At 39.4% G+C, this 26101-nt stretch overlaps 1 protein-coding gene across 1 annotated transcript; it reads left to right on the top strand.

Moving 5' to 3' along the window:
* Positions 1-22746: 22746 nt before the first annotated feature.
* LOC116200512 (extensin-like) lies at positions 22747-23835 on the top strand. Its single transcript, XM_031531360.1, has one exon. The coding sequence runs from the start codon at positions 22747-22749 to the stop codon at positions 23833-23835; it is 1089 nt and encodes a 362-aa protein (XP_031387220.1).
* Positions 23836-26101: the final 2266 nt, after the last annotated feature.

The following is a 26101-nucleotide window of genomic DNA, read 5'->3' as shown; positions in this document are numbered from 1 at the left end:
GAGATTTCTTCAAATACCATCTCTGGAATAGGAAGAGGTTGAAGCAAACCCGCTGGACGCTGGAATGTATCTTTCATCTGTTGAAAGATTTGACAAGCGGCAGCAAACTGCGGAACATCCTTGGCATATGCTTCCAAGAAAAATTAGAGGATAACCGGTGGAAGGTCCGTGCCACTCCTGCATGCCCTCCTATGGGTGAAGAGTGAAATTCTTGTAGGAGTGTGAGACGGAGAGGCGAATCCGAAGGAATCACCAATCTACCATGAAAGAACAACAATCCCTCCTTAAATTCATATCCTGGGAAGGAGTAGAGGTCAGTTTGCAATTTTTGTTGCAATTTTAACAACTCAAGGTTTTCTGCGTTAACTTTGCGTAACTTATCGGCTAAGGCGAACTTCCGAGTAGAGAGAGACAACAAAGTAGCAGCTAGCACTCGGGACAAGGCATCTGCAGCTGAATTTTGTTTGCCAGGACGATAAACTATATTGCATTCATACCCAACAAGCTTGCTAAGCCATTTTTGTTGTTCAGGAGTTTGTATCACCTAATCTTGTAGATTCTTCAAGGATTGCTAATGTGTAATGATAGTAAATCTACGCCCTAAGAGATATTGTCGCCATTTACTTACAGCTTGTGTGATGGCATACATTTCCCGGTGATAAGTAGTAGCACTCTGCATTCGCAGGCACAATTTCTAACTGAAATAAGCCACGGGATGGCCTTTCTGGGATAACACTGCTCCAATTCCAATGTCGGAAGTATCGGTTTCAACCTGAAAGTCTTTAGAGAAATCGGGTAGTGCCAATACCGAGGTAAAACTGAGGTTTTGTTTTAATGTGTCGAAGGCTTCCTGCATCACCGAATTCTAGCAAAAGGTGTCCTTGCGCAGCAGATCCGTTAGAGGACCAGAAACATGCGTATACTGTCTAATAAATCTCCTGTAGTAACCCACTAACCCCAAAAAGCTACGTACTCCCTTGACATTTTGCGGTTGAGGCCACTATTGAATAGTGGTAATTTTGTCCCGGTCAACAGCCAAACCTTGTTTGGAGATAACATGTCCCAAATAACCCACTTGTGATTGACCAAATAAACACTTAGATTGCTTGGCGACAAGGTGGTTATCCATCAGCAATCGTAACACCAGACGTACGTGATCCAAATGAGTCGTCCAAGTAGGGCTATAGACTAGTATATCATCGAAAAATACCGGAACAAATCGGCGCAAATAAGTCCAAAAGATCTCATTCATAAGAGCTTGGAAAGATGAGTGAGCATTAGAAAGGCCGAAAGGCATTACTAGGAACTCGTAATGTCCGTCGTGAGTGCGAAAAGCTATCTTCTCCACATCCTCTGCCTTAATTCGTATCTGGTGATATCCGGCCAACAAGTCCAGCTAGGAGAAGTAGTGGACACCATGGAGTTCGTTGAACAACTCATCGATAGATGGGATGGGAAAACGATCCCTAACCGTGATAGCATTGAGGGCCCTGTAATCAACACAAAAGCGCCAAGTTCCATCCTTCTTACGGACGAGCAAGACGGGAGAAGAAAAGGGGCTGGTACTGGGTCGAATGATGCCTTCTTTAAGCATCTTGGCAACCAGTCTTTCCATTTCCTGCTTTTGGAAGTGTGGGTACCGATAGGGCTTTACATTCACTGGGCCCGAGTTAGGCAGCAATGGAATCGAATGATCATGGTTTCTTGAGGGTGGTAATCCATGTGGCTTAGCGAAGACATCCGAGAAAGAAGTCAAGAGTGTCGTGAGGTCTGGGGGGTACTCTGGAATGGATGCCACACTTGCCGTTAATAACTCCAGATGAAAAAACGAAGCAATAGAGTCAGTATGCTTCATGCGCTTCAGAAATTGTAGTTGGACGGGTTGAATGGCCGGTGCAGAGTCACCTTCCTAACAGATACACTTCCCTTGAAAATCGAATTCTAAGCGCCGATTTGAATAATCCGTGAGAATCGAACCTAGGGTAGCCAGCCAAGAAACTCCCAAAACCATATTAGAACCATGTAACTGAAGAACATAGAAATCAAGTGGGAGTTCGCAGCCCTGAATTGAAAGGGGTACACTCTGGATAATGCCTTCACATAACAAGCTTTCTCCGCTTCCTACTAACACCGAAAATGCGGGGGAGGGTTCCATAGGTAAGTTCAGAAACTTCGCTACTCGAGCTTACACGAAATTGTGCCTACTACCCCCATCCACGAGGACCTGAACTGGTGTGCCATGAACGTAGCCAGTAAATCGTAGAGTCGTAGGGGAAATACTCCCAGCTAGGGCATGATATGAAATAGCCGACTGTGATTGTACTTCCTGTACCTGTAGCTCCTCAGCCAAGGCAGAATCACTGGGAGTGTCTGAAGCAGGGTCGTTGTGTTGCTCAGTGTCCTCCTCGAAGAGAAACAGTTTTGGTCGAGCTGCACATTTGTGATTGAAGGTATACTTTTCATCACAGTAGAAACAAAGGCCCTTCTCACGCCGTTGTTGGGCTTCTGCGTAACTCAGCCGCTTCACTGGTTGTTTCCCAGGGAGCATCGTCGGAGAAGTTAGCGTGAACCCACCGAACTGGGTAGAGGAGATGGCGTCGGGAGCAGCGGAGGACTGTGACCTGGCGAAGGTCGAACAAATCCTTTCTCAAGAGCACTGCGTTGCTCATGTAGATGGGCTAAAGTGATGGTATCCTCCAGTGTAGTGGGCCTATGGACCAAGACTGCTATCTTAATAACCAATCGCAAGCCCGAAATAAAGCAATGGAGTAGAAACTGAGTGGGTAACACCATAGTTTCTTTGGAAATCGCTTCAAAGCCGGCCTGGTACTCAGTGATAGTAGTATGCTGGCGAAGTTTAGTCAGTCGACCTTCCGGAGCTTCAAAATCGTTTTTACGGAACAATTTAACGAGAGCCTCAGCAAGATGTAGCCAATCAACTAGCTATTTGTTACGAAACATCCATCGATACCACTCAATAGCGGCACCTTCCAAGTAGAAAGATGCCAGATCTAGCTGATGATCAGGGTTGATCTTATAGAACTCGAAGTAACGCTCAACCTGAAATGTCCAGGCCTCCGAGTTGGTGCCACTGAAACGGCCGATTTCAATCGGAGCCAGCTTATGATGCAAGGTCGAAGTGTTGTTGGCCCCAGATCCTTGGCCCGAGAGATCAGAAGCGGTAGGACGAGTTTTTCCAAGATTAGCCTTAAAATCGTCCGATTGAGTTCCCAGGGAAGAGAGACGGTGTAATACCTCTTGGAAAAGCTTTTGCTGACCCAGCACAGTGGAATGCAAACCTTCAAACTCCTTCTTGTGTTGGATTTGAGCTTCCTAAACAGCCCTTAAGGAATCATCGAGAACCTTGAAGCGAGTACCCTTTGCCATCGGAGTCGAGAACGCAATGAAAGCACCAATGAAGAGAACTCCTTCAATAACAGAGACTCGATGGAACAATACTTAGAGAAATCAGCAACAAAGGTAGTTTATGTATTTACTGAGCAATTCTTAAGGGAGAATTGCAATCCTCACATCAGAACATTCACGGTAGAAGGGGATGAGAATTCAGAGAAGAAGGGGATGAGAATACAGAGAGAAAACTAGGAGATGAGGATAAGGAATATAGCTTAACAGATTGATACCCCTCACTACCATTCACCCCCTTTATTATAACGGCTCACTATTTACCCATATATGCCAGCACATCCGTCTCTAACTAACACAGGCCCTAGATGAAATCATCTGACCTTCTAGAACGTGTCCTCTGACTTGAGCTCTTCCTCTATGCATTTTGCTGACCACCACCTTCATTGTCGCTAGTACTTGCTCCCTCATTCACAACAAGCACCTTGATCGGAATAGCTCGGTGAAATCGATCTCCAAGATTTATTTGGACTGCAAGAGCCTTTGCCCTCAATCATTCGGACTTGCTTTAATTCATGGATCTTGATCTTTGTTTATACCTATTTTCTGCACTTCGCGGAGAAGGTGCAACAAGCACTTGATCAGCGTTTAGAAGATGGACATGTGCTAAATGGGGCAAAGACAGCCTGATCCAAGTTTGGGCCCAAAGACTGTTCGGGGAGCCCAACAGGCCTAGCATTGGATAGCCAGCCCATTTACGACTTTCAGACAAGAGCCCAAGGGAGACAAAAGGATCGGATACAACCAACCCGAGAAGATCCGACCCCATAGCTTCGGCAATATCCGTAATTGGGCCGCTGAGGATAAGGAAGGATAGCTCATGGGCGGGAAAATCATATTTAATCTTAGCCCGCGGGAAGTCAAAATCCGAGAGAAGTGAGCAGGCGAGCTTCCTTAATAGTAGTAGATCTGATTTACTTCATCGGATAGGCAATAAGTGATTTCCATATCACTATTGAACATTCCATAGTTTGATTTATTAGTTGTTTATTTTGTTCATCTGGTAAGGAGGGCGCCGTACGGCCCATTAATACCAAGAACGAAGAAATATAAGCTTTCTCGACAACATCACAATACAACGCTTATCTTTTCTATCAATTTCATTTCTCGTACCTTTCAATTCCTTGCAGTTTTAACTTTAATGCCCTTTACCTTTACCGTAATCTATTTTCCAACACCATTTCAGTACAGTTTTTTACCCTTTATCGCATTTCTTTTCGATCTTTGCAACCTATCCACTTCCAGAGGAAGCTCCCGGGCTGGGACTAGTTTATCCAGCTGAGCTTAGACTTCCGGGTCCTGGTTCGTGTTCCTACTGGCCTTAAACATTCAGGATTCATTTCGTCACTTGCCTTCAAGGGTTTGTGATCGTTCATCGGAAGCAGATTGGTCAGTAGTAGGCCATCTATTGGGGTATCCTCGGCACACAGGCTGATTGCACGATTGGGGTTTAGAACTCAGCGGCCAAATCCTTGGACCACACTGTCGTCTGAATACCTATAAATGTCATCCTCCAGTTTGATCTAAAACCTAGCCACCAGCTAACCCTCCGAGTCCAGTGGATCGGGGTGCTACTCGTTAGATCTAATGAAGCCAACTTGTGTTTCACATCGATACCGCTTGGAAAAGCATCTTGGCACACTTGGCAAATTGATAAAGCCATATGGAAATCAGAGGCTGGCCGACTAAAAACTAGTCGAAACAATCTCCCATGATTAAGAGAATGGAAAATACATTTTTTCCTCAACATATCAATAAGAAATGAACCTCCAATAGGTTTGTGAGCTTGATCGGAACCCACATAATAATATGTATGCGCCTTTCATAGTTTATATCATGATGTTGATACGTCATCTTTAGTCAAAACCTAACTCTAAAGATAAATTACCATACTTGCTCTTATACAACCCCCAATTAATGTTTTTTCAACATTTGCCATAAGTGCTAAGGAAATGCGTACCTTCAGCAACAAATAAAAATAAAAGGGTAATACCTATTACCTAATAAATAAATTGAATTTTTTGGAATTGCAATTACATAGATTACTTTTATCACCGATAAAGCATGAGATCTTAATTTTATACTGAATTTGATGGACGAATTAGTGGTAAATATTCAAATTTATTGTATGCCTAAAAGGCAAGTGAAATCGCTGTAATATATGTCACCTAGATCCCAACAAATTGTAGCTCTTCCTAGTCTGTAAATACTGGGCACTACCAGGTTCACCTCATTTTCCAAGTTCAGACATTCTACATTGTAATAGTCTTATCGGGTCGAAAATGTTGTCTGTTGTAAAGCTTAGATCCTTTGTCTTTAGGGCAACGATCCTTTGCTTCCTTGTGTTAATATTGGGAGCTTCTAAATGCTCTTCCCAACCGGGCTTTTTCGTGCTACAGATGGACGAAAAATGTGGAGGTTCTCACCGGTTTCTCCACAGGCGTTATCGTTACATGCTATTACCTTAGGGCATTGTTAACGTGATCTCTTTATTGTGCAGGTCGATGTTGATGCCGCAAACGTATCTGACACCAGAAGGAAGGCGACAGAGCAGCCGATGATGATGATGAGAAGGTGGAAGCTGAGACAAACTTCCGGTGGTTCGGATCCAATACATAACTAATGTGATTTGAAATCTGTCCGACAGAGGAGCTCCGCAAGACAGCAATTATTACAGTAGATATTTCATGAATAATTCGAATTTGATGTCTTGAAATGATCATTGTAAATTATAAAATTGTAATATAATTTTTTTGTTTGAACGCTCTGCTTCCATCAGCTCCGTATATGGACTGCCCTTGGTTTCCAATTTCCATTTGAGCTCATTTTCCTATTTTGGTATCCTTAAAGTCATATACACTACATGAGAATTAAAATAAACAAGACGGCAAGCTCATGTCCCCAATGCGGTCTGTTCCACACGGTTCCAATGCGAAACACAAGAACTGAACAAGCCACCTCTTGATTCTGAGGCAAGGATGGTGTAACTTCACCCTCTTTCTTAAAAACTTCCCATTTAAGCCTTAAGAATGGAAGTGGAACCTTACGTGATGGATTTGGTTAACGTTGTTGGGTCAAATGGTCCATTGAAACCAGTTCCCACTTCAACCTTTTAGTCCTAGAAAATTTTAGAATAGAATAAAACCCCCTCACTTAAAGACTTTATCCCATTTCTTACAAAAACTAACACTTCACTCCATTTACCATGTTGATTTGATAAGAAAAAATTTCTTTTTTTCCCTAATCTTTAAAAGCTGCCAGTTTCATTTTAATTCATTTTCTAGTTTAATCATATATTCAATGTTATATAGTTTATCCTCGACTACTTTGGTGTTTGACTATTCGAAAAATTGATCAATGTGTGCTATTTTTAAGAATAAAAATTTCAATAAAAATAATAACTCGTTAGCAAACATTGAGGCTCTCGATCATATCCGAAATTGTTACATCTAATAAAATACGGATGATGTTGTTGGCTCCCATGCATCTCCAAGACATAGAGGTCCCAATTTGGACCATTAATATTAACGCTTTTCAAAGCATCGGGATTGACCAAATATGCTCATTTTTTCCCGACGCTTTGTAAAGCGCCACCCGCCTACCTTCTTCTTCTTTGATCATATCTTTTTTTTTTTTTTTGCTAGATGGTTCAACCGGCCAAACCATTTATCAAACTGGTTGACTTTTCGAACTTCTTGTGAATGGTTTGGATACGTAAGCGATCCTTTAAATTTGTTGAATTTTGAATGCGGTATGATGAAATTGTAAAGCGGTTAAAAGATTTATGAGTCAAAATGATATTTTGGAGTTTGAGGAATTTGTGTATAATAGAAAAATTAGCGCACTAACATGGTACATAGGAAAGTGTACTAGTGTACCTTCTTGTATAATTTGCCCTAAAATTACACGGATTGATCTTATGCATACGTCTAATCAAGTTTCTAACTCTATGATGATAAGAAAAGGCTGATAAGTTGTCTTAATTAGGAAAGACAAGACAACGACCAGAAAATAAAAAGCAATGGAAAGTTTTGAGGGTTAATCAATAAACCAAGGAGGCAATATTGGAGCTCTCCTCTTTTCCTTTTTCAGCGATGAAAGGCAAATTATATATTTTCTTTCTAGGTAGAAATATTTTTCTTTAGAAAACTATATCTTAACGAGGGGAAATAATTTCATATAGCCCAATGTTAGGAGATATTTTCAATATTAGCCTATATTTTAAAATTTTTCTAATAAACTAATGTTTCACTTCTTTCTCAAATTTAGTCTTAGGTCAATTTTCCGTCCAAACTTGACAGATGAATACATCCCACGTCACATTTTCTGCCAAGTTCGAATGAAAAATTGACGGTAGGCTAAATTTGAAAAAGAAATGTAACGTTCTGCTGCCACAGAAAATTGTTAAAGGATACGTAAAAATTAAGAACACACCAAATGTTGGACAACACATGAAATTATTTCCCCTTCTATACATTTCTATACACTTGCAAAAGTTATAAAGTGTTTCGAGCGAGCATGTTGAAGGAGTCCTCATGGAAGAATCTACGTATCAATGGAATAAGTTAAAATTCTTACAGAGCATGTAGACCCATACCTAATACAAAACTTAAGAATTAAGTTGATTGGTGATGGTAACGAATTCTCTTTTATATCCATGTTTTTTTTACCAAATCTCCGATGTGAGAACGTTTCTAACAGCTGCCTTCACGCTTGATGTGGATATAATAAGAGTTAGTCATTCAGTATGGAAAATCGTTTTCTAATTAAAACCATTATGGGATGTCATCTTTGGTTCTCTGGGGCTTGTTATATGTCTTCCGATATTGGCCCTGAACCTAATAAGATTTCCGCAGCTTAGGATAAAGTTAGGAAGGTTGCTGTATCGCAGTTTCATCCTATGAAAACTCGAGTATAAATTCGGTTAATGTGAATGTACGTGGTAAATTTGAAAATAGTCATTATTCATCCCGCGTGTCAAGAATATGTATGTAGCACATATAGCGGCTGACTCAGCCAAAGAAAAGCACTTGTCGCGTGTGAATTTGCAATTTTTTTCATCTAACTTTTTCTGGTGAAATTCTTTTCATCTAATATGATAATGCTATAAAATGACCAGAGAGATCTTCTACAAGTCGTGATCATTGCACTTTCTAAATAGATCCGCAACTTATTAAGGAGGAGCGGTTTTGAGATATGTATAAAGATATTCCGAGAGTCTAATCTCTATCTATATTTATATACAAGTAAAAAGCCTATGCAAATGCATAAGAAGGTGCCACGATGCCTATGTTCTGTTGGGTACTTATTTATTAACAATCAATGAAAATGTAACAAATGGTGCAATGTTATGCTGCCACTTCACCATAAAATTTCAAGAGTCTACCTCTCTTTTTTTTAAGGTGAATATATTGTAATCTATTCTATTACACGCACCCAGATCAATCTCAAAAGTCAGACCCGATACGTTATCGGTATCTCTTGGAATCAAAGAGTCTGCCTCTTAAACTTACTATTTTTGAATGCTTTTGTTATTAGTCATACCAATTTTGGAATATAAAAAAGTATTTTGAAAATGTATAAAGGTTTTTTATATCCATCGTCTTATACTTCCTATTCGATTTCCTACTTTAAAGTTGAGCAAGAGAAGATTTATAAAAGATCAGACTTCACATAAAATATTAGTCATGTCAGTATTAGTTATTTTTTTATCACTTCACGTACTTAATATTATCGATATTATATTAACAGTGAGATCACACTTTCACAGTAAAAATTCTAATATTTCTTTTTTTATATTCACTACCATTTCAGAAAAAAAAATCAACTTTAAAATAATATTGTACTTCGTTATAATGCTATTAATACTAGTATTATAACTAATTATCGAGTTTATCATAATTTATGGGGAATTTTTACTTGATTTTCTATTTAAGGGATTTGGAGCTCCTGCAGCTTGATCAGTTTAATCGCTGATGAAAGTAAGAGCCCGGTTAGTGTGCGGTCAAGAGACTTGGCTTGGTGGGCCAACAGTCTATTGAAAACTATCATGCCAGTTGGGCAAATACCATTATCTATATCTATATTTATATTACAAAAGGAAATATGATGACAGTTGAGGTAACTTTCGTTATCTCAAAAATACCCATCAAATATATAGAATAAAAAATTAATAACCATTAGATATTGGTAAAGTCATGGCTATATCAGTAAATTTAAACTTCTTAACTATCCAATCCTTCTTCTTCCCTTAATTTTCTCCCACTTCCTCTCTCTCTTCTTCTCTCTCACGTTCTCTCTCTCTTTCTCACTTCACACTATTTTCCTCTCACTAACATTAAATATATTCTCTTAATCCATTTCATCAATTAAAATTTTTAATTGCTAATAGTATTTACATCTCTAACTAGTAAACAAGACTATTACATTTTAAAAATAAAAAAATCACATAAAAGATTTTTGTGATACCGCGTGCAGGGCGAGCATAGGTCTTGTTTGATATACAAGTGAGTACATTAGAAACTAAATTATAGATAATTGAGAGAAAATAATTAGGCTTGCGTTTGCTTTTCGAGTTGGATAATGATCTAACTCAATTTGATTTTGTGAAATGATTGCAAGTATTGACAAATATATTGATGTGTGATAATGTATATATGTATGTATATATATGTGAAAGTAGATGGTGAATTTATTAAAAAAATTGATTACAAAAATTATTAGGAGTAAGTATGAACGTGAAATTATTATTAAATAAAAGAAAAAGACAAAATAATAATGATTATATTGTTGAATTTGGATAATAATAGAGTTGAATTGGGTAGAGTTGGATTAGGATTTGAAAACCAAACGGAGATTTTGTCTACTATTTAAGAGGTGTTATGCGAGTTTATCTATTATAATAGAATATTAAGTTAATAATGTCAACTACCAACGTGGTTAATTCAATTCAAGTATTTTCGCTGCTTGTTTGCATTAAATAAAGGGTTCCGGGATCAGATTTAGTGAATGTAGAAAATTCCCAGGGTGATCAAGTTCAATCATAAATTAGTGAGTTTCAATTGGACTTAGATATTAGATAGTACACACACAAAATGTCGATTACATTAATGATTTTTGTAAATAATTACTTTTTTCTTTAAACATTTAAACCGATGGATCATTTTATTATTAATAAACTAGTCATTTAACCCGCGCGTTGCAGAGTCACATTTTAGTTAATATTTTGTAAACAATTGATAAGAAAAATCGGCAGAACCAAGCCCAACAACAATTTGTAAGGCAACAATTGAAGAAATAACTCTAGCAACCCTTGATAAGGCCAATGCATAATCAAATTCTCTCTATTTTTTCAGCATTTTATCACCTTTTGTTTTATGAAAATAACATTTTATTATTTATGCAGTTTACATTCTTAATAATTCAAGTTTACCATATATAACAATATCATATTTCAACTCTTTCGATTTATTAACGTACCAACATCTTTATACCATTGTAAAGTGAAAATTTTATAGTTCAATAGCTCAATAGTAATTTTTAGTCCACATGATTAACCAAATCCACCAATATTAGACAATTTTGCTGTCCTGTCAAAAAAAAGAGAGGCAAAAGTGAGTAAATTCATGTAATTAATCCATGGCGAAAAACAATCTCTTAATTATAGTGTTAATTCAAACTACAAATACATAATGCCATACATGAAACCTGAAAGAACCAAAGAATGGGAACAACAAGGATCTAGAAGGGGCTCAATCAACGTTGTCAACTTGGTCGCACTTCGACTCGAGGAGGCCTTTTGGAGGAGCATGTTTTGGATGTTCGACAGAACGCCATCTTTTACGATCGTCACCTTGTCATTCCTCACAGCTAACCGAATGTGCCTCAGCACGATCCGCGTCTTCATGTTACTCTCGCCATGTTCCCCGCTAACTTCAAGACTTTGTGGCCGATGTTGCCACGTCCACCTCGATCCAAGAATATCAATCTCGAATTGAAATCCACGTAAAAAAAGTTGAAATTAAATTATCAAAAGTGAAGAACATCAATCCTTACCTTAGCGGCAAAAAGCACGAGGACGACGACGAGGTAGACAAAAGCACTGACGCCGATTCACTCAACGTACTTCCTGGCTTTAAAGAATCGGATGGAGGGTTTGGTGACTAATTAGGTGCTTTGATTGCGTTAAGCAGTGAGATTTCATGGAGATGATTTATATATAGTTGGGATGGAAAGGATGCCAGGGCCAATAAGGACAGAATTCTAGAGAATAAAAGTTAGTAAAATATTAATTTATTGCAATAAATAGATATATTGATCGATATTCTTTATTGCAATAAATTCATTTGTTTAAAGTTACTAAGTTAGATGCATCCGAAAGGATATTCAATGAGGAGCATAGAAAATGCAGCCTCTCATGGACTAAACGGAAGTCTCTCTCTGTTCGAGCACAAGGAGTTAACTTTAATATAATAATAATACAAATAGATGTATCACGTGGAACACAAATTTCTTGACTAACTTCCCGCTTATTTCTTCTCTACAGCTTATTTCTTAATTGATCTTTGTAGAGCCATAATTGTACTTTCGCCTCGATTTTAGCTTTATTGTTTTATATCGTTCGGAGTTTGCAAGAACTTTGCAGAGCTTAAGGCATCTTCTTCATTCCCCCGCCCCCTCTCCCCCCTTTTGGGGCTTGTTCTTTTAACTTTTCTTTTAGGCTGACTTACGAATAATTATTACTTTTGAGTTAAGAGGCAATAAGAGCATCTCTAATCGCTTTAATTTTCTCTGATTATCTTTATCTAAAATTTTATATGACGCAAAAATATTTGGGCTTCTTGAGCGGAAATCTTTTGAAGCATAGAAACAAGATCAGGAAAAGTTAAAAAAATGCTTTGTTTATTTTTAGTTGAGCTATATTGTTTATTTTTATGACTATAAACACATGATCTCATAGAACAATATGCACATCAGGTATAGATGAGTTTAGCCATCTTTGTGGAGCTTCTCGAGGACAAACTAGACCTTTTCTCGGGATAGTGGCAAAGCATTCGTTGAACCCAACTACCATGAAATGTTTCACCTTGTAATCCATATCGCAAGAGGTTACTCCCACGATCAAGCTAGCAAAATTTTTTGTATACTCTAGTATCCACAAGTTTTACGGGATCTGAGTTATCTAGTTCGAGTCAGGTTAGTCCATTAAGGAGGTAAAACTCTCTCAGTATGAATTTTCTCCATTCACAATACTCGAATCTGAGATTTTACATAAGGAAAATAAGCGTCGAACCGCTTAAACCAATCTATGTTGGTGAGCCCGTTTCCTTTTACAAAATTCATTCTTCATTTCCATCTTTATTTTTCTATTAAAAAAAGTATAAAAATATGGTTACTAATGTTATAAGCTAGAAAATTCTTTGTTCTTCGAAAAATTTAGAAATATCCTTAGTAAGCAAAAACCTGTACATAATAAATTTTTGGGGAAATTACGCCAAATGACCAATGGTTTACGCATTTTGTCAAATCTATCATATGTTTTTTCATCAGATATATCCCATGATTTACATTTTGCTCGAAATCTATCTCGTCATTTTTGTTGTCCGTTAATGAAACATTAGTAGGCTCCAAATCTATCCCATGGTTTCAATTTTGTCCCAAATCTATCATATAATTTTAATTATTTCCTCAAAACTATCCCATGATTTTAATTTTTTCTCAAATTTATCCCGAATAAAAGGGGTTACTGTAGCAAAACCGTTAGATGTTGACGGAGATATAATGGCGAGATAGATTTGAAGCAAAATGTAAACTATGGGATATATAGCTAACAAAAAAAAAGCATGTAAAAGATTTGACAAAACGTGTAAACCATAGGCAATGTGAGGTAAAAACCCCTAAATTTTTACCTAAATAATGTAAATAACAATATATCTGAATTTTATTTGTTTGAAATAAAGCATCATATGTAAAATAAGTTGCTCTTACAGTTATTTTTCTATACTATATATAAAAGTATGTGGTGTTTCTCCAATTTTCGTGACTTTTCGTTGCACTGTTTCAGATTCGTTACTCTCAGTAGAATGCTTTCATAATCCTTATATTCATTATTCTAAAAATACTCATGTACCCTTATGTCTGATTTTTGACATTTTCCCCCTCACATCAATTGCAACCGGGTTAGCCCTTATCGCATGTACGTTTACCCTATTTTTTCATATCGATTTATAATTTTAGAATTTTGCTGTATCATATGTTTGTTTTCTAATAATTTCACACAATCTCTGTCTCCAAAAGCCTTTCATGCTTTCAATTGCCAAAATAAAATGAGGTGCTTCTCCAATTTTTCTTCCCATTTTCGCCCATACTTAAATAATGATATTACAAATTTTTTCATTTACATAATTAACAAAATCAAATTAATTCTTGAAATCATCGTACCTTTTGGTAAATGTCCTCCTTTCAAACAATACAAGTGAAATAGGTTTCCGCAAACGACATTTTAAGAGGCCCTTCTATCCCTTAAGGCTAAATGAAATTCATACATCACGTGAGTTTTTATTTTTATTATAAAATTATATCTTCTTTAGTATAGCAAAAGAAACTATAAAAATTCAATCAAAAATAAAGAGAAAACTATCATTTAATAAGAAGATAAATTTAATCATCGAATACTATTTCACATTTGGTTAAATTTGATTTTCTTGTGAAATGACATGATTGCTAAACAGACGTGGTTATTCAAATAACAACATTTCTTTCTGCTATATATACCTTCCAATTTTCATATAGACATAAGAAAAATCATTTGAACTCCCTTCTCCCTCTAAAAATTTTCTCTAAGATTAGTTCATTAAGAATTCTCAAAAGAGTCTTAATGTTATTGCCCGAAAATCTCAATGGTCGTGTTCTTATATTTCAAAAGGTATGTCACCTCTTATAAGATATCCATTCCCTTATAATTTGTAGATGCTTTATAGATTTTTAATAAAGAATATTTACATATGATTCTCAAGTAACCCATTATATATTTTTCTTTATAGATTTAACCATTTTCTTAAGGACATAATAAATTTTCCTTTATATTTTGACATGTTATTTGATTCTCTGGTCATTTTCTTCCTAATTTTTTCTTCGTACTCTTTGTCATATTTTCATAGAAAGTGGGAAATTGAGTGCTGAGGACCTTTGGCCAACAATCACCATTGCCCATGACCTCGAATCAAGAGTGGTGGTTACCTTCGACGAACCACCACCGGCCGATTAGCCTTTCTCTTTCATTCTTTGATCCCTTAAGTTTGATCTTTATGTGTGTATATGTAATCGTTCTAGTTTTTTTAGAATTTACAGATTTTTTGTTTAATTCTTGAAATATAAAAACTTTCAAATTATTGGAAAGGCCGTATTTAATATTAACAATATTATGTCCATTTATATAAAATAAAATAAACAATTTGGCCTGAAAATAGAAAAGGTTTTAAATGTTTTTATTTCTTTGGTGCTTATCCCAAATGAAAAGTGAGAAAAAAAAATTGAAATTATATGTGATTTACAAATAAAAGAAGATTAGCGGGAATTTTTTTTACAAGGTATTAGAATTATAAGCAACAAGATTTGTGCTCGCATTACGCGCGGCTTATTTATCAAGACTCACACTTGCGTGAAATAACGTAATTGTTTGATTGATATTTTAAATTTTTTGCAAAAATATAATTATATTTAATACCTTTATAACATATATCAAATAATATGGATTATCAAATGTTTTTATGATTTTAATATTAAATCATAAAATTAATTAAAGAAAGGACATGCTGAAGGAAACATGAGAGATGGGAGAGAGAGGAGGGAGAAAGAGAGAGGGTGAGAGAAGATAGGAAAAGTGGAATAATTGTTAGTTAATGAAGATATGGATTGACTAAATCACTTTTTAATTAACTTCCAATAGTTTAGAGCTTTTTATGTAATTATAAAGTATCTAATTAAAGGCATTTCTGGGAGAAGGAAAGTCACACCAACTACTTTCATTCCCCATTATAATAGTATAAGATTAGATGATCTTTTTTTTCTTATTTTGTTTTTCTCTCATTTTCCTTTAACAGTATTCACTCATTTTGATCATTATTATCATGATTTTAATTGTGATTATTGCTAAGCCTTTTTATATTATGTTAACTTTTCTTATATGCGTAATACAACAAGAATATTATATTATTAATGTACTTAAAATGAATGTTTATCACAATTTCTTTTCGGTTAAACATTAGAATTGAAAATTTATAATAGTCTGGTGATACGCAGCATTAAAAGATTATACCTTCACTTCTTACATTAGCCGTAAATTTATAAGGTAAATTGACTTAATTTTGGTAAAAAAATTGAATTAATTACTTATAATTTGTTATATTATCAATCATGTTTATTAAAAACAAAACTTATAAATATACATTAATGATGTTAAGTAATTCATATTTGATTTGGTATCTTTAAACCAACCAATAAGATTATTAGTGATGTTATATAATTAACTATGTATTATTAGAATGAAATTTAAGTTTTTTTTATATATTTTCTAGCATTTTATAAATATTATTTCTTACCACTTAATCGAGAAATCTTTCACATGCAACGCACGTGTTGATTCACTAGTTATATATAAAATCACCTTTGCAACAACAAAAATCAGTAAAATTTTTAAGGAAGTCTGATTATGATAGACTAATAAAAAATAAAGTTAAATTAAAAAATTAAATCGCAAAAAAGAGACTCGGGAAAAAAGGGGGAAAAAGCTTTTGAAATTATTAGGGTAAAATAAATGAGATAGTCATCCTTATAGAAGTTTTAAATTAAATTTATACATAGAAAAACAAATAAAAAAAAAGTCATAGATGGAAAAAATCAGTGTTATCAAAACCGGATCGAATATCGAACTGACTGAGGTATGGGTTCATGAGTTTATGGATTCAACTTGGAGTTTAATGGGTCGGATCGCATGTTTAATTATAAAATAAATAAATATTTATTATTTTAAGAAAATAATATAAAATACAAGAAAATAGTAATAAATATTAGATAATAATTAATATGTGTCCAAAAAATACAAGAAAAATGACATCACTTTTTCGGTACTGATGTCCCCACAATCTTGAACAGATATTAAGTGGCACTGTCCTAAGCTTGTTCATGCTTCTTCTTATTAATGTTGCAACTGCTTCATTGCAATGCAACAAAAAGTGACATTTTCACTATATGCACCTTGTTAATGTTGCAGTGATGCTTCTATGCAAAATGAAAGCATCATGTTATCTTTCACTGCAAAAACAGAAAGTGAAAGCATCACTGCAGAAATAGAAAGTAAAAGCATATCACGCCAAAGATGTAGAATATGCTCAAATGCAGAATGCAACCAAAACACAACACGCCAAAGTAATGTCAAAAGCATTACTGCACTAAGTTCCAAAATAGTAGCTCTTACATCATGAATAAAAAATGTTGCACCAAACTTTTACATGAAGCACCCTTGTTTGCAACAAAAGAATCCCTTGCAGGGCATAAACATCCTTAATCCAATTTCTTGCCTCATAGGACGTGCACTAGGCAAAATGAAAAGCATACAAAATATTGTCTTTCATCAAGCACGTATTCAGACAGCCATAACCAGCAAAGTGAAACACATCAACATCACAAGAGATAAATCAATATTGCTGAAAAAAAATCTAACAAGGACTAACTAATCAGTCAATATCATCAGCAATTCCATGCACTCCAATCTTCAGCAAAAAATAACCAACCAATCCCTCAGCATTCAGTAACAGCAAGTCACCGTGCAAAATCAACCAGTAATTTGGAATCGAAAAAACTTCATTAAACAGTGATTTTAAACAAAATCAACCAACCAATGTCTCAATTTGTCACTGCAACTGCAAGCAAAGGTTACACAATTAAATTAAATTTGGTCCAGTCACAGCAAGCAAAGGAGAATAGGAAGAGGAAGCTCGAACCATGCTCGAACCGTTGTCGCGCCGTCGTTAGTCTGGACGCTAGAGACTCTGGTCTGGACTTTACAATCACAGAAGCTGTCGCTCGTGTCACCACCCTATTTCAGTCCACCGGCTTCAGAGGGACAAAATCGTCACTTTGTCACCCCGTATGAGGGAAGTATTTCCAGCAAATTGCTCAAGCATTCATGGCCTTTGAAAAATGATAATAATAATAAATGACATTTTTCTAATTTAACATCAATTTTATAAAAATATTTTACGGAGTGTCTTTGAATTTCACGTGCGTCAACGTCAATTTTCAAAATCCGGGAAGAAAATTCGATGCCGAAAAATATTTTATTGCATAACACTAATTCATAAATTTTTCTGAACACAATGTCAGTCCCGGATCATTTTTTGGACATCCAATTATAAAGACGAGATTTTAATCTCCACGCGCGTTAAATTTGAATTTTTGAATTTCTAAAAAAAAAAAGGAAAGTTAGAAAATGTCAGAGTCGGTCAAAACCAGTCAGAGCCGGTCTGACCGACTAATTTCTGAAAAAAAAAAGAAAAAAAAAAGGAAGAAAAGGTAACGGTCAACTTCTGACCGTTGCCTCTCAATCCTCACCCCATCTATTTTTGTCATCTTCTTCTTCCTTCCTTCCTTCCCCCCCCCCCCCCCCCCCCCCCCCCCCCCCCCCCCCGATTCTTCCTTCTCTTCTTCCTTCTTCCTAAAAAAACCGAAAACCCTAATGAAAAGAAAAAGAAAACGAAACCCTAGCCGCCACATTCTTCACCTCTCTTTCCTTCTTCTTCTTTTCTTTCAGCCGGATATAAAAGGAAACCCGTAGCTCGTTTTGGAAAAAAACCGCAGCTCATTATGAAAAAAAAAATGGTAGCACATTTGGCAAAAAAATAAACCTAAGCGGACCCGGATTGAATAAATAAGAAAAAAAAGAAAAGGCCCGGCTCTCTCTCTCGGCATTCTCAGATCCGACGCCTCACAAAACCCTCGCCAACCTCTGGCTCTTCTCCCTCAGCTAATCCTCATTTTTCCGAAAGGGGGCGCCCAAATTTCCGGGAATTTTCCCCATCTTCCAACTCGCGTCTCTCCCTTGACTCAACAACCGAATGACCCGCGACCCCGACAATCATCTTTCTCGCGTACAGGGACCCGCCAAGGGTCACGCATGATCGGATCAAGCCATCTGAACCGCTTGGATTTCTCCTCCCTTCTCTCGGTTCCGTTTTTCATTCTCATTGGTTTTTGTGTCTCTTGCGGGTCAAACCAGGTTTCCGGTGAATACGAACTACGCACGATCACTTTCGGGAACTCACAAGGAGCCCAAGGCCGCCCAGTCGGTTCCGAAGAATCATCCGAGCCGTCGGAGTCACCCACTCCCCCTCTAGGGCCATTTTCATTCCAGTCGGGCCTGTGCCAATCCGACGGTCCAGTCCGCATTGCCTAGCGGCCCAATTCGGCCCAACGGCCCACTCGGCCCAGCAGCCCAGTCCAGTCGAGGCCCGTTCGGCCCAGCAGCCCACTCGGCCCAGTCCGGATCTCAAAGGCCCAGTTCGGCCCGCGTCTCAGTCCGGCCCAACCTCCCCAGTAGCCCAATTTGTCCAAAATTTCTTCTATTTACAGAACTGCCCCTGTTCTTCTCAAACAAGGTAAATTCTCGACTTAGTGGCATGTTTAGAGCTCCATTTTTTAATATTAATGTTTACTTTGATGGATATGTTGGGAAATGAGCGTTCGTGAGTTGCATGGATGACCGGATTTGTCTCGAACTCGATTTTAGAAACTTTTCAAGTTGTCTCAGTTTAGTCCCAGGGCTATGTTCCACCCTTTTCAGATTTGTCCAAAATTTTAAAATTGTTTTCAGTCAAGTCCCAGCCATATTTAACATTTTCCAATCAGTCATTGAATTTTCCAGAATTTTCCAACCATTCCAAGGAACTTTTCAAGTTGTTTCAATTTAGTCCCGAGTCTATTTTCCGCCTTTTTCAGATCTGCCCTGAATTTCCAAATTCATTTCAGTCGAGTCCTGGCCATTTTTAGCATGTTCCAATCAGTCCTTGAATTTTTCAGAATTGTCCAACCATTCCAAGGAACTTTTCAAGTTGTTTCAATTTAGTCCCAGGGCTATTTTCCGCCTTTTTCAGATCTGCCCCGAATTTCAAAATTCATTTCAGTCGAGTCCTGGCCATTTTTACCATTTTCCAATCAGTGCCTGATTTATTCAAAATTTCTAAACCAGTTCCGGGAATTTTTTTATGTTGTTTCAGTTCATTCCCTCAGGGCATTTTTTACTTTTCAGATCAGCCCTGAATTTCCAAATTCATTTCAGTCGAGTCCTGGCCATTTTTAGCATGTTCCAATCAGTCCTTGAATTTTTCAGAATTTTCCAACCATTCCAAGGAACTTTTCAAGTTGTTTCAATTTAGTCCCAGGGCTATTTTCCGCCTTTTTCAGATCTGCCCCGAATTTCAAAATTCGTTTCAGTCGAGTCCTGGCCATTTTTACCATTTTCCAATCAATGCCTGATTTATTCAAAATTTCTAAACCAGTTCCGGGAATTTTTTTATGTTGTTTCAGTTCATTCCCTCGGGGCATTTTTTACTTTTCAGATCAGCCCTGAATTTCCAAATTCGTTTCAAAAAAAGTCCTGGGATATTTTCAGTAATTTTTACACAGTCCTGAATTTTTCAAAATTTTCAAATCAGTCCCCTGAACTTTATCCGAATTTTCAAATCGGTCCTTGTTCTTTAAAAATTATTCAATTCAATCCCTGGACATTTTCTAAAGATACCCAATCCTTTCCTACTTGAATTCCCGACCGACAACGTATGTGCCCTGCTCAAATATTTTTGTTTCAGTAATTATATGTATATAACATGATAATGTGTGTTCTTTTATGTTTTCCCGCTTCAATGAGTCGGTGATGTTTTATCGATTCTGTTAATATTATGCTTGTGTATGTTTGTATGTGTTTATCGTGATTATGGCGGCATCGATTGTGTAAAATATGTATGTTTGTCTTTGTTTGACGTGATAATGTGCTCTTGATCTATGTTTAAACGCTTTATTTTCTCGTTTTAATCGAAATCTCACATAAATCGGTTTAATCATGCAAACTCGACCTAAAATCAAAATTTTAAATTTCAAGACGGTCAAAAATTAGAGTTTATCGGGCGGTCAACTAATGGCTATTCCGACGATTCGAAATCCGTAGACTAAAGCATTTGGCAAATTTCTAATTAACCTAAAATTCTACATACGGGATAATCGAGACGTTAAATTTGGCTAAATTAAATCACTTGAGTCCTTTAAATGAATTGTACGAACCGATTAACAATCTGTAATCACGTTGACAGTTCAACAACTGTTAACCATGCCCTTTTCAAATTCACAATTTCAAAAGAACCGAGATACGTGCAACGTAATCTTAATTTTCATGCACACACATATTTACCGATTCAAGGGCATGACTACCGGTTCTTGTCCTGCTGTAATCCTAGCGTAGGTTTGTGCATAGAATTAGTCAAAACATGGGAAAACAAATTAATCACAAACTCGACTTAATCAAACATGGGCAAATAGTCAAGCAGAGGGTTAGGTTTCGGGTTTTAGATGAAAATACTCTTAATCTGCAAAAGCCATATTGTCACGATACAAAATAATCTAAAAATAACCCACACATTCAGGACTTGACTACAAACATCATGTCTGTCGAGTCCGTTAAAATAATGCTGAATGCTACATGCCCTATCTATCACTCCTTTTGTTTGTTTTAAGGTAGGATTTGTATGCCAAGATACCCCGGTTAATAATCAGTTAATTCAAGTAAATTCGACGATAACAAAAACTTCATTGTTTGTTTATTTGAGCTTACTTGTTACATTTTTGCACTTGTTTGTTATGTGGATCGAGCCCAATCCTTTAGGACACGATTCACACGAGTGCGCATTTAATTTAATTTTCGGTCTTTTCCAAAACTATACGGTGAGCATGAATGAAATAATGGCCGAACGCGAACCGACCGGGATTCAGTCATTGTAATTTGTCTTTTATTTATTTGAGAGAACAATGTAAGGATTTATGTTGTATATTTATTCATGTAATAATCCCGATCGGAGAGTGGACGGTTCGAGTGTTTCTTCGAATTTACGGTTTCAAAACAGGCGAGTCAAATGCAACTCTAAATCATGCGATAAATAAATAAAATGACAAGCCTAGTAAGTTAGAGTACCGAAAGAGTGTGGGATATAGGCCTACACGTAATAGAACCCTCGAAATCGGAATTTTCGGTTTTGTACAAGACCATTGCCTTAGCATAATAGGTGTATCCATACCCCTAGACCCGGGCAACTCACCGGTCCTCGACCTTCGGGTCGTAAACAGGTAGTGGCGACTCCTTCTCACGTGCATCCGTCGCGCGTCCCCGATAAGGTGGACACTCCTAAGCCGCGTTGCATTTAGGTGCGCACAGCTTGGCGACTCCACTGGGGACATTTAGAGGGTTCGGGCTCGATTCCGCTTGTCTGTTTGCTTGTTCATTTACCGCTTTCTTTTACTTACGGTTTATTTACTTTTCGTGCATTTATTTCCTAAACATACATTGCATATCATACTAGCACCCGTACTTCCCCGATCATCCGACCCACGAGGAACGAGATTTTCAGGCTACAGAGGAGTATGTCCTTCGTTTTTACCGATAGGGTCCAGCAACCCACGAGGATCTCGTCGACTTTCCACAAGACAAGGATGACGAACCATCCGGGGCACCTCCCACCCCAAGTGTAGCCATCCAAGCGGAGCTCGCTAACCTCAGGTCGAGAGAGATTATCTTTGCCGGGAAATTGCAGAGAAAGACGAGTAGATTGTCGATTAGCACCAATTACAGAAGGAACTCGCCCAAACTCGCATGGAACTGCAGAGACGCGATCAGGAGTTGGCGCGAGCGATCGCTGCCCTGGAGAGGTCTAGGAAGAGGGCCCGTGGAGGTCCACATGCACCTTAGGATAGATACCTCAATCAAGCCCTCACTTGGAACCGGCACTTTCCATAACGACGGTCGCTTGCACCTCGGGAGCGGTGAAAGTCCGATTTAAGACTATCTTTTCAAAATTTGTATTGCACTTTAAACCGTTCAGAGTTAATGCAAATGGCAGCATTAGTTTTCGGAAATTCATGCATTTCATGCATTCCCTCTTTATTTCATTGCTTTGCATGTTTATTTGGAAGAGAATTTTCTTGCATCAAACTCGCGCGCTTATGGAACACAGGTGTTAACAACTGGTGGCGCCCCACCGGTATCCCACACGCTTCCAATTAAGAATGGTAGAGGAAAATCAACTCGCTGTCTTCGAAGGGAATACACCACCGACGCCGGTTCATTCTCCACAGCCCAAGATGAACGCGCCACCACCACTTACCCTTGCAGACGCACCACTAGCACATCACGGAGCTCCCTCGGCCCATCTCCCACAACCAATTTCAACAAGCATGCCACCACTTGGGTACGCGCCGCTACCAACGATGTATATGCCGTCGTCGGCGACTCAAGCACCACCGCCTGCCCATGATCCTACTCGCATGGCCACGCTCGAGGGTAACGTCACCACTCTTCAAAACACGGTTGACCTAATGGCCGCTAATATGGCCGAGATGATGGCCTTGCTCAGGGGGCCAAATCGCGCATCTTCGAGCTCCACCCCTCCTCTCGCATGCGGGCTAACTGTTGACCCCGCTCCTTGGGTCCCACCAACCCATGCACTAAAGGGCGACATAGCGGTCGTCCCCGCACCGACAATTATCCCAGCGCCCGCTCCTCGTCCAACGCACGCGCAGGCAATTCACCCGGTCGACTTCTATCATTCTCAGTCCACCATTCCAGCAACTGTCTCACTTCCGCCCATGATGATCTCCGTGCCGGATCCGGTTATGTTCGCACCACCTCCCGTGTCTGTGCTGGCTCAAACTACGGTCTACACCGTTCCTCCGTCGATGGGCTTCCTAACATCGAGCGGCCTTGCTCCTGCTCACACTACTGAACCTTTCCCTTACCAAGCTCTACAACCTCACATCGGCCTCCCTTACCAAGCTCCACCTCCCATAAATATTACTTTCTCTGAACCGAGCACGCCGACTCACGTGGCCCCTATAGCTCCACCTACAAATTTCCTCCCCGGAACGGAGACCGAACAGGAGAGGAGAATGAAAAAGATGGAAGAGACTATCAAGGCCCTCCAAGCTAGTGACCCTCGACATAACACTAGTTATCTAGATTCGACTCTCTTCTCGGGGATGCAGCTACCCGCGAAGGTCAAGGTGCTCGATTTCCAAAAATACGATGGAACTAAGGACCCGCGACATCACCTCCGCCACTACCACGGAAAGATGCTTCAATACTGGGACTACAAATAGTTCGTCATCGCGACTTTCCAGGAGAGCCTGTCAGTACCGGCCCTTAATTGGTTCATATCTCTCCGAGCGGAGGACATCCCCTTCTAGGCCGAATTGTCCAAGAAGTTCGTTGAGCAGTATCAGTATAACATTGAGACTCCCCCATCCTTCCTCGAGTTGAGCACGATAGAAATGGTGGAAGGGCAGAAGTTTGAGGATTACGCCACGAATTGGCATTCGGAAGCAGCAAAACACTTTCCTCCAATCTGCGAAGCGCAGCAAATTCAAATATTTCATGGGACTCTCAAGGGGGCCTCCTACTCTCACCTCATGGGCTACAAGTCTACTTTCTCGGAGATGATTATGGCTGGGAAGCAGGTAGACCTGGGCATCAAACTCGGAAGGTTAGAGGGTCCGACAAAAGAGGGAGAAGGAGAGTCCACGAGGAAGACCGCGGTCGCAGCAGCCCTAACTAACAACAGAAGGGGAAAGGAGGTTTCAGTCAATGCAGTCAATCTAGGGCACCCGGGATCTTAATAGTACTCGGTGAACTTCACACCTACGCCACCTGCCACTGCCGCATATGCTCCGTCGATCGTGCACTATCAACCTCAACACCCCGCTCAACCGATTTACTATTCAGCCCCGCCATCTCCGCAAGAAATTGTCCACCACTACCTCTCTGCTTCGACCCCACAGTATAGGCCCCCGGCTTCGAGAGCTCCTCAGCCGGGGCAGCGAGCCCCAGCCGCGCAAGACCAATAGAGCGGTACGACGCAATCCTGGCAGCGCATACAGTTCACGCCTCTGCCTACCCCACTCTCCCACATATACCAGCAACTATTGGCGGGTAACATGATCCGACCCACGGTTCCGGGTCCTAACTTCATTTCGGCAAACTAGGATCAGAGCCTACACTGTGAGTACCACTCAGGTGCTCCCGGGCACACCGCCGACAACTGTTGGAAATTACGGGAGGAGGTCCGGAAGCTGATCGATGCCAAAAAGATCTCGTTTAATGCCATTAGGCCTCCGAATGTGCAAGCTAATCCTCTCCCTGATCACGGGTCGAGCTCGGGCCCTACCGTTAATATGATCAGTGTCTGCACTGTGAGAGAGGACGAAAGCCAACAAGAGGACCCCGCTCCGTTTGTAATCGAGTATGTTCCCGCGGAAGCCACTATATGGTTCACGGGGTCTAGCATCGAGCTCGCCCCGTTCATAATAGAAGTCCCTGCTCGAGAGCTGTATCAGGACAGCAAGGTCCCCTGGACCTATGAGGGAAGTGTCGGGAACCTTGAGCAGCAATTTAGTGTCATGGGCGTGACACGCTCGGGCCGGGTGTACGAAAACCCGGAGACTACAGGCAAGGGAAAGGCTCCCGTTGCATCCGGAGCTGCGCTGGAAGCCTCGCCTATCTCGCAGAAGAAGGTGACCGAAGAAAAAGCCGAGGCTTTCATGAAAGTGATCAAGGCGAGCGAGTACAAGGTAATAGAACAAATGGGTAAGTCTCCAGCTCATATTTCGCTACTCGCTCTCCTCTTGAGTTCGGAGCCACATCGAGAAGCCCTCCTACGAGTCCTTACCGCAGCACAGGTTCCCAAGGAGACAGCCCCGGATCAGATTGAAGAGACCGTCAGCTCGATTTTCTCCAATGCCATCTCATTTTCAGATGACGAGCTCCCCTCCGAGGGATGGGCACAGTCACGGGCGTTGCACATCGTCTGCAAGTGCAACAATTTCATCATTGGCCGGGTCATGATCGACAACGGCTCCGCCCTTAATGTTTGCCCAGTGTCCATGTTGAAGCAAATGAATGTGGACCTTAATTGCGTCCGCCCGAGTAAAACCGCAGTTCGAGCCTTTGATGGCTCACGGAGGGAAGTGAATGGGGAGATCGACCTTTTGATCGATGTCAACCCGTGCTCATTCAACATCACATTTCAGGTCCTTGACATCCTGAATGCTTTTAGCCTGCTACTTGGGAGACCTTGGATCCACTCAGCTAAAGCCGTTCCCTCGTCCCTGCACCAAAGGATCAAATTCATTGCGGAGGGTCGGCTCATCACGGTCAAGGGAGAGGAAGACTACACCATCTACAACGAAACGACCATCCCCTATATTAGCATCGGGGATGACGAGAACCTCCCATTCCATTCATTCGAGACCATCTCCGTCATTCGGGATTATGGAGAGGTCCGTCCATCACGTGCCGACCGCATGGTTGGGAAGGTCCTCCTGCGCCATAACTACATTCCCGGCACCGGGCTCGGAGCACAGGAACAGG

This window comes from Punica granatum, chromosome 3, assembly GCF_007655135.1.
Source record: "Punica granatum isolate Tunisia-2019 chromosome 3, ASM765513v2, whole genome shotgun sequence".
Classification (NCBI taxonomy): Eukaryota; Viridiplantae; Streptophyta; class Magnoliopsida; order Myrtales; family Lythraceae; genus Punica; species Punica granatum.
Note: the sequence above shows the minus strand (reverse complement) of the source record. Positions and strands in the feature narration are given on the sequence as shown.

Coding starts and splice junctions, on each gene's coding strand:
- LOC116200512 (XM_031531360.1), top strand. CDS start 22,747: ATGGTAGAGGAAAATCAACTCGCTGTCTTCGAAGGGAATACACCACCG.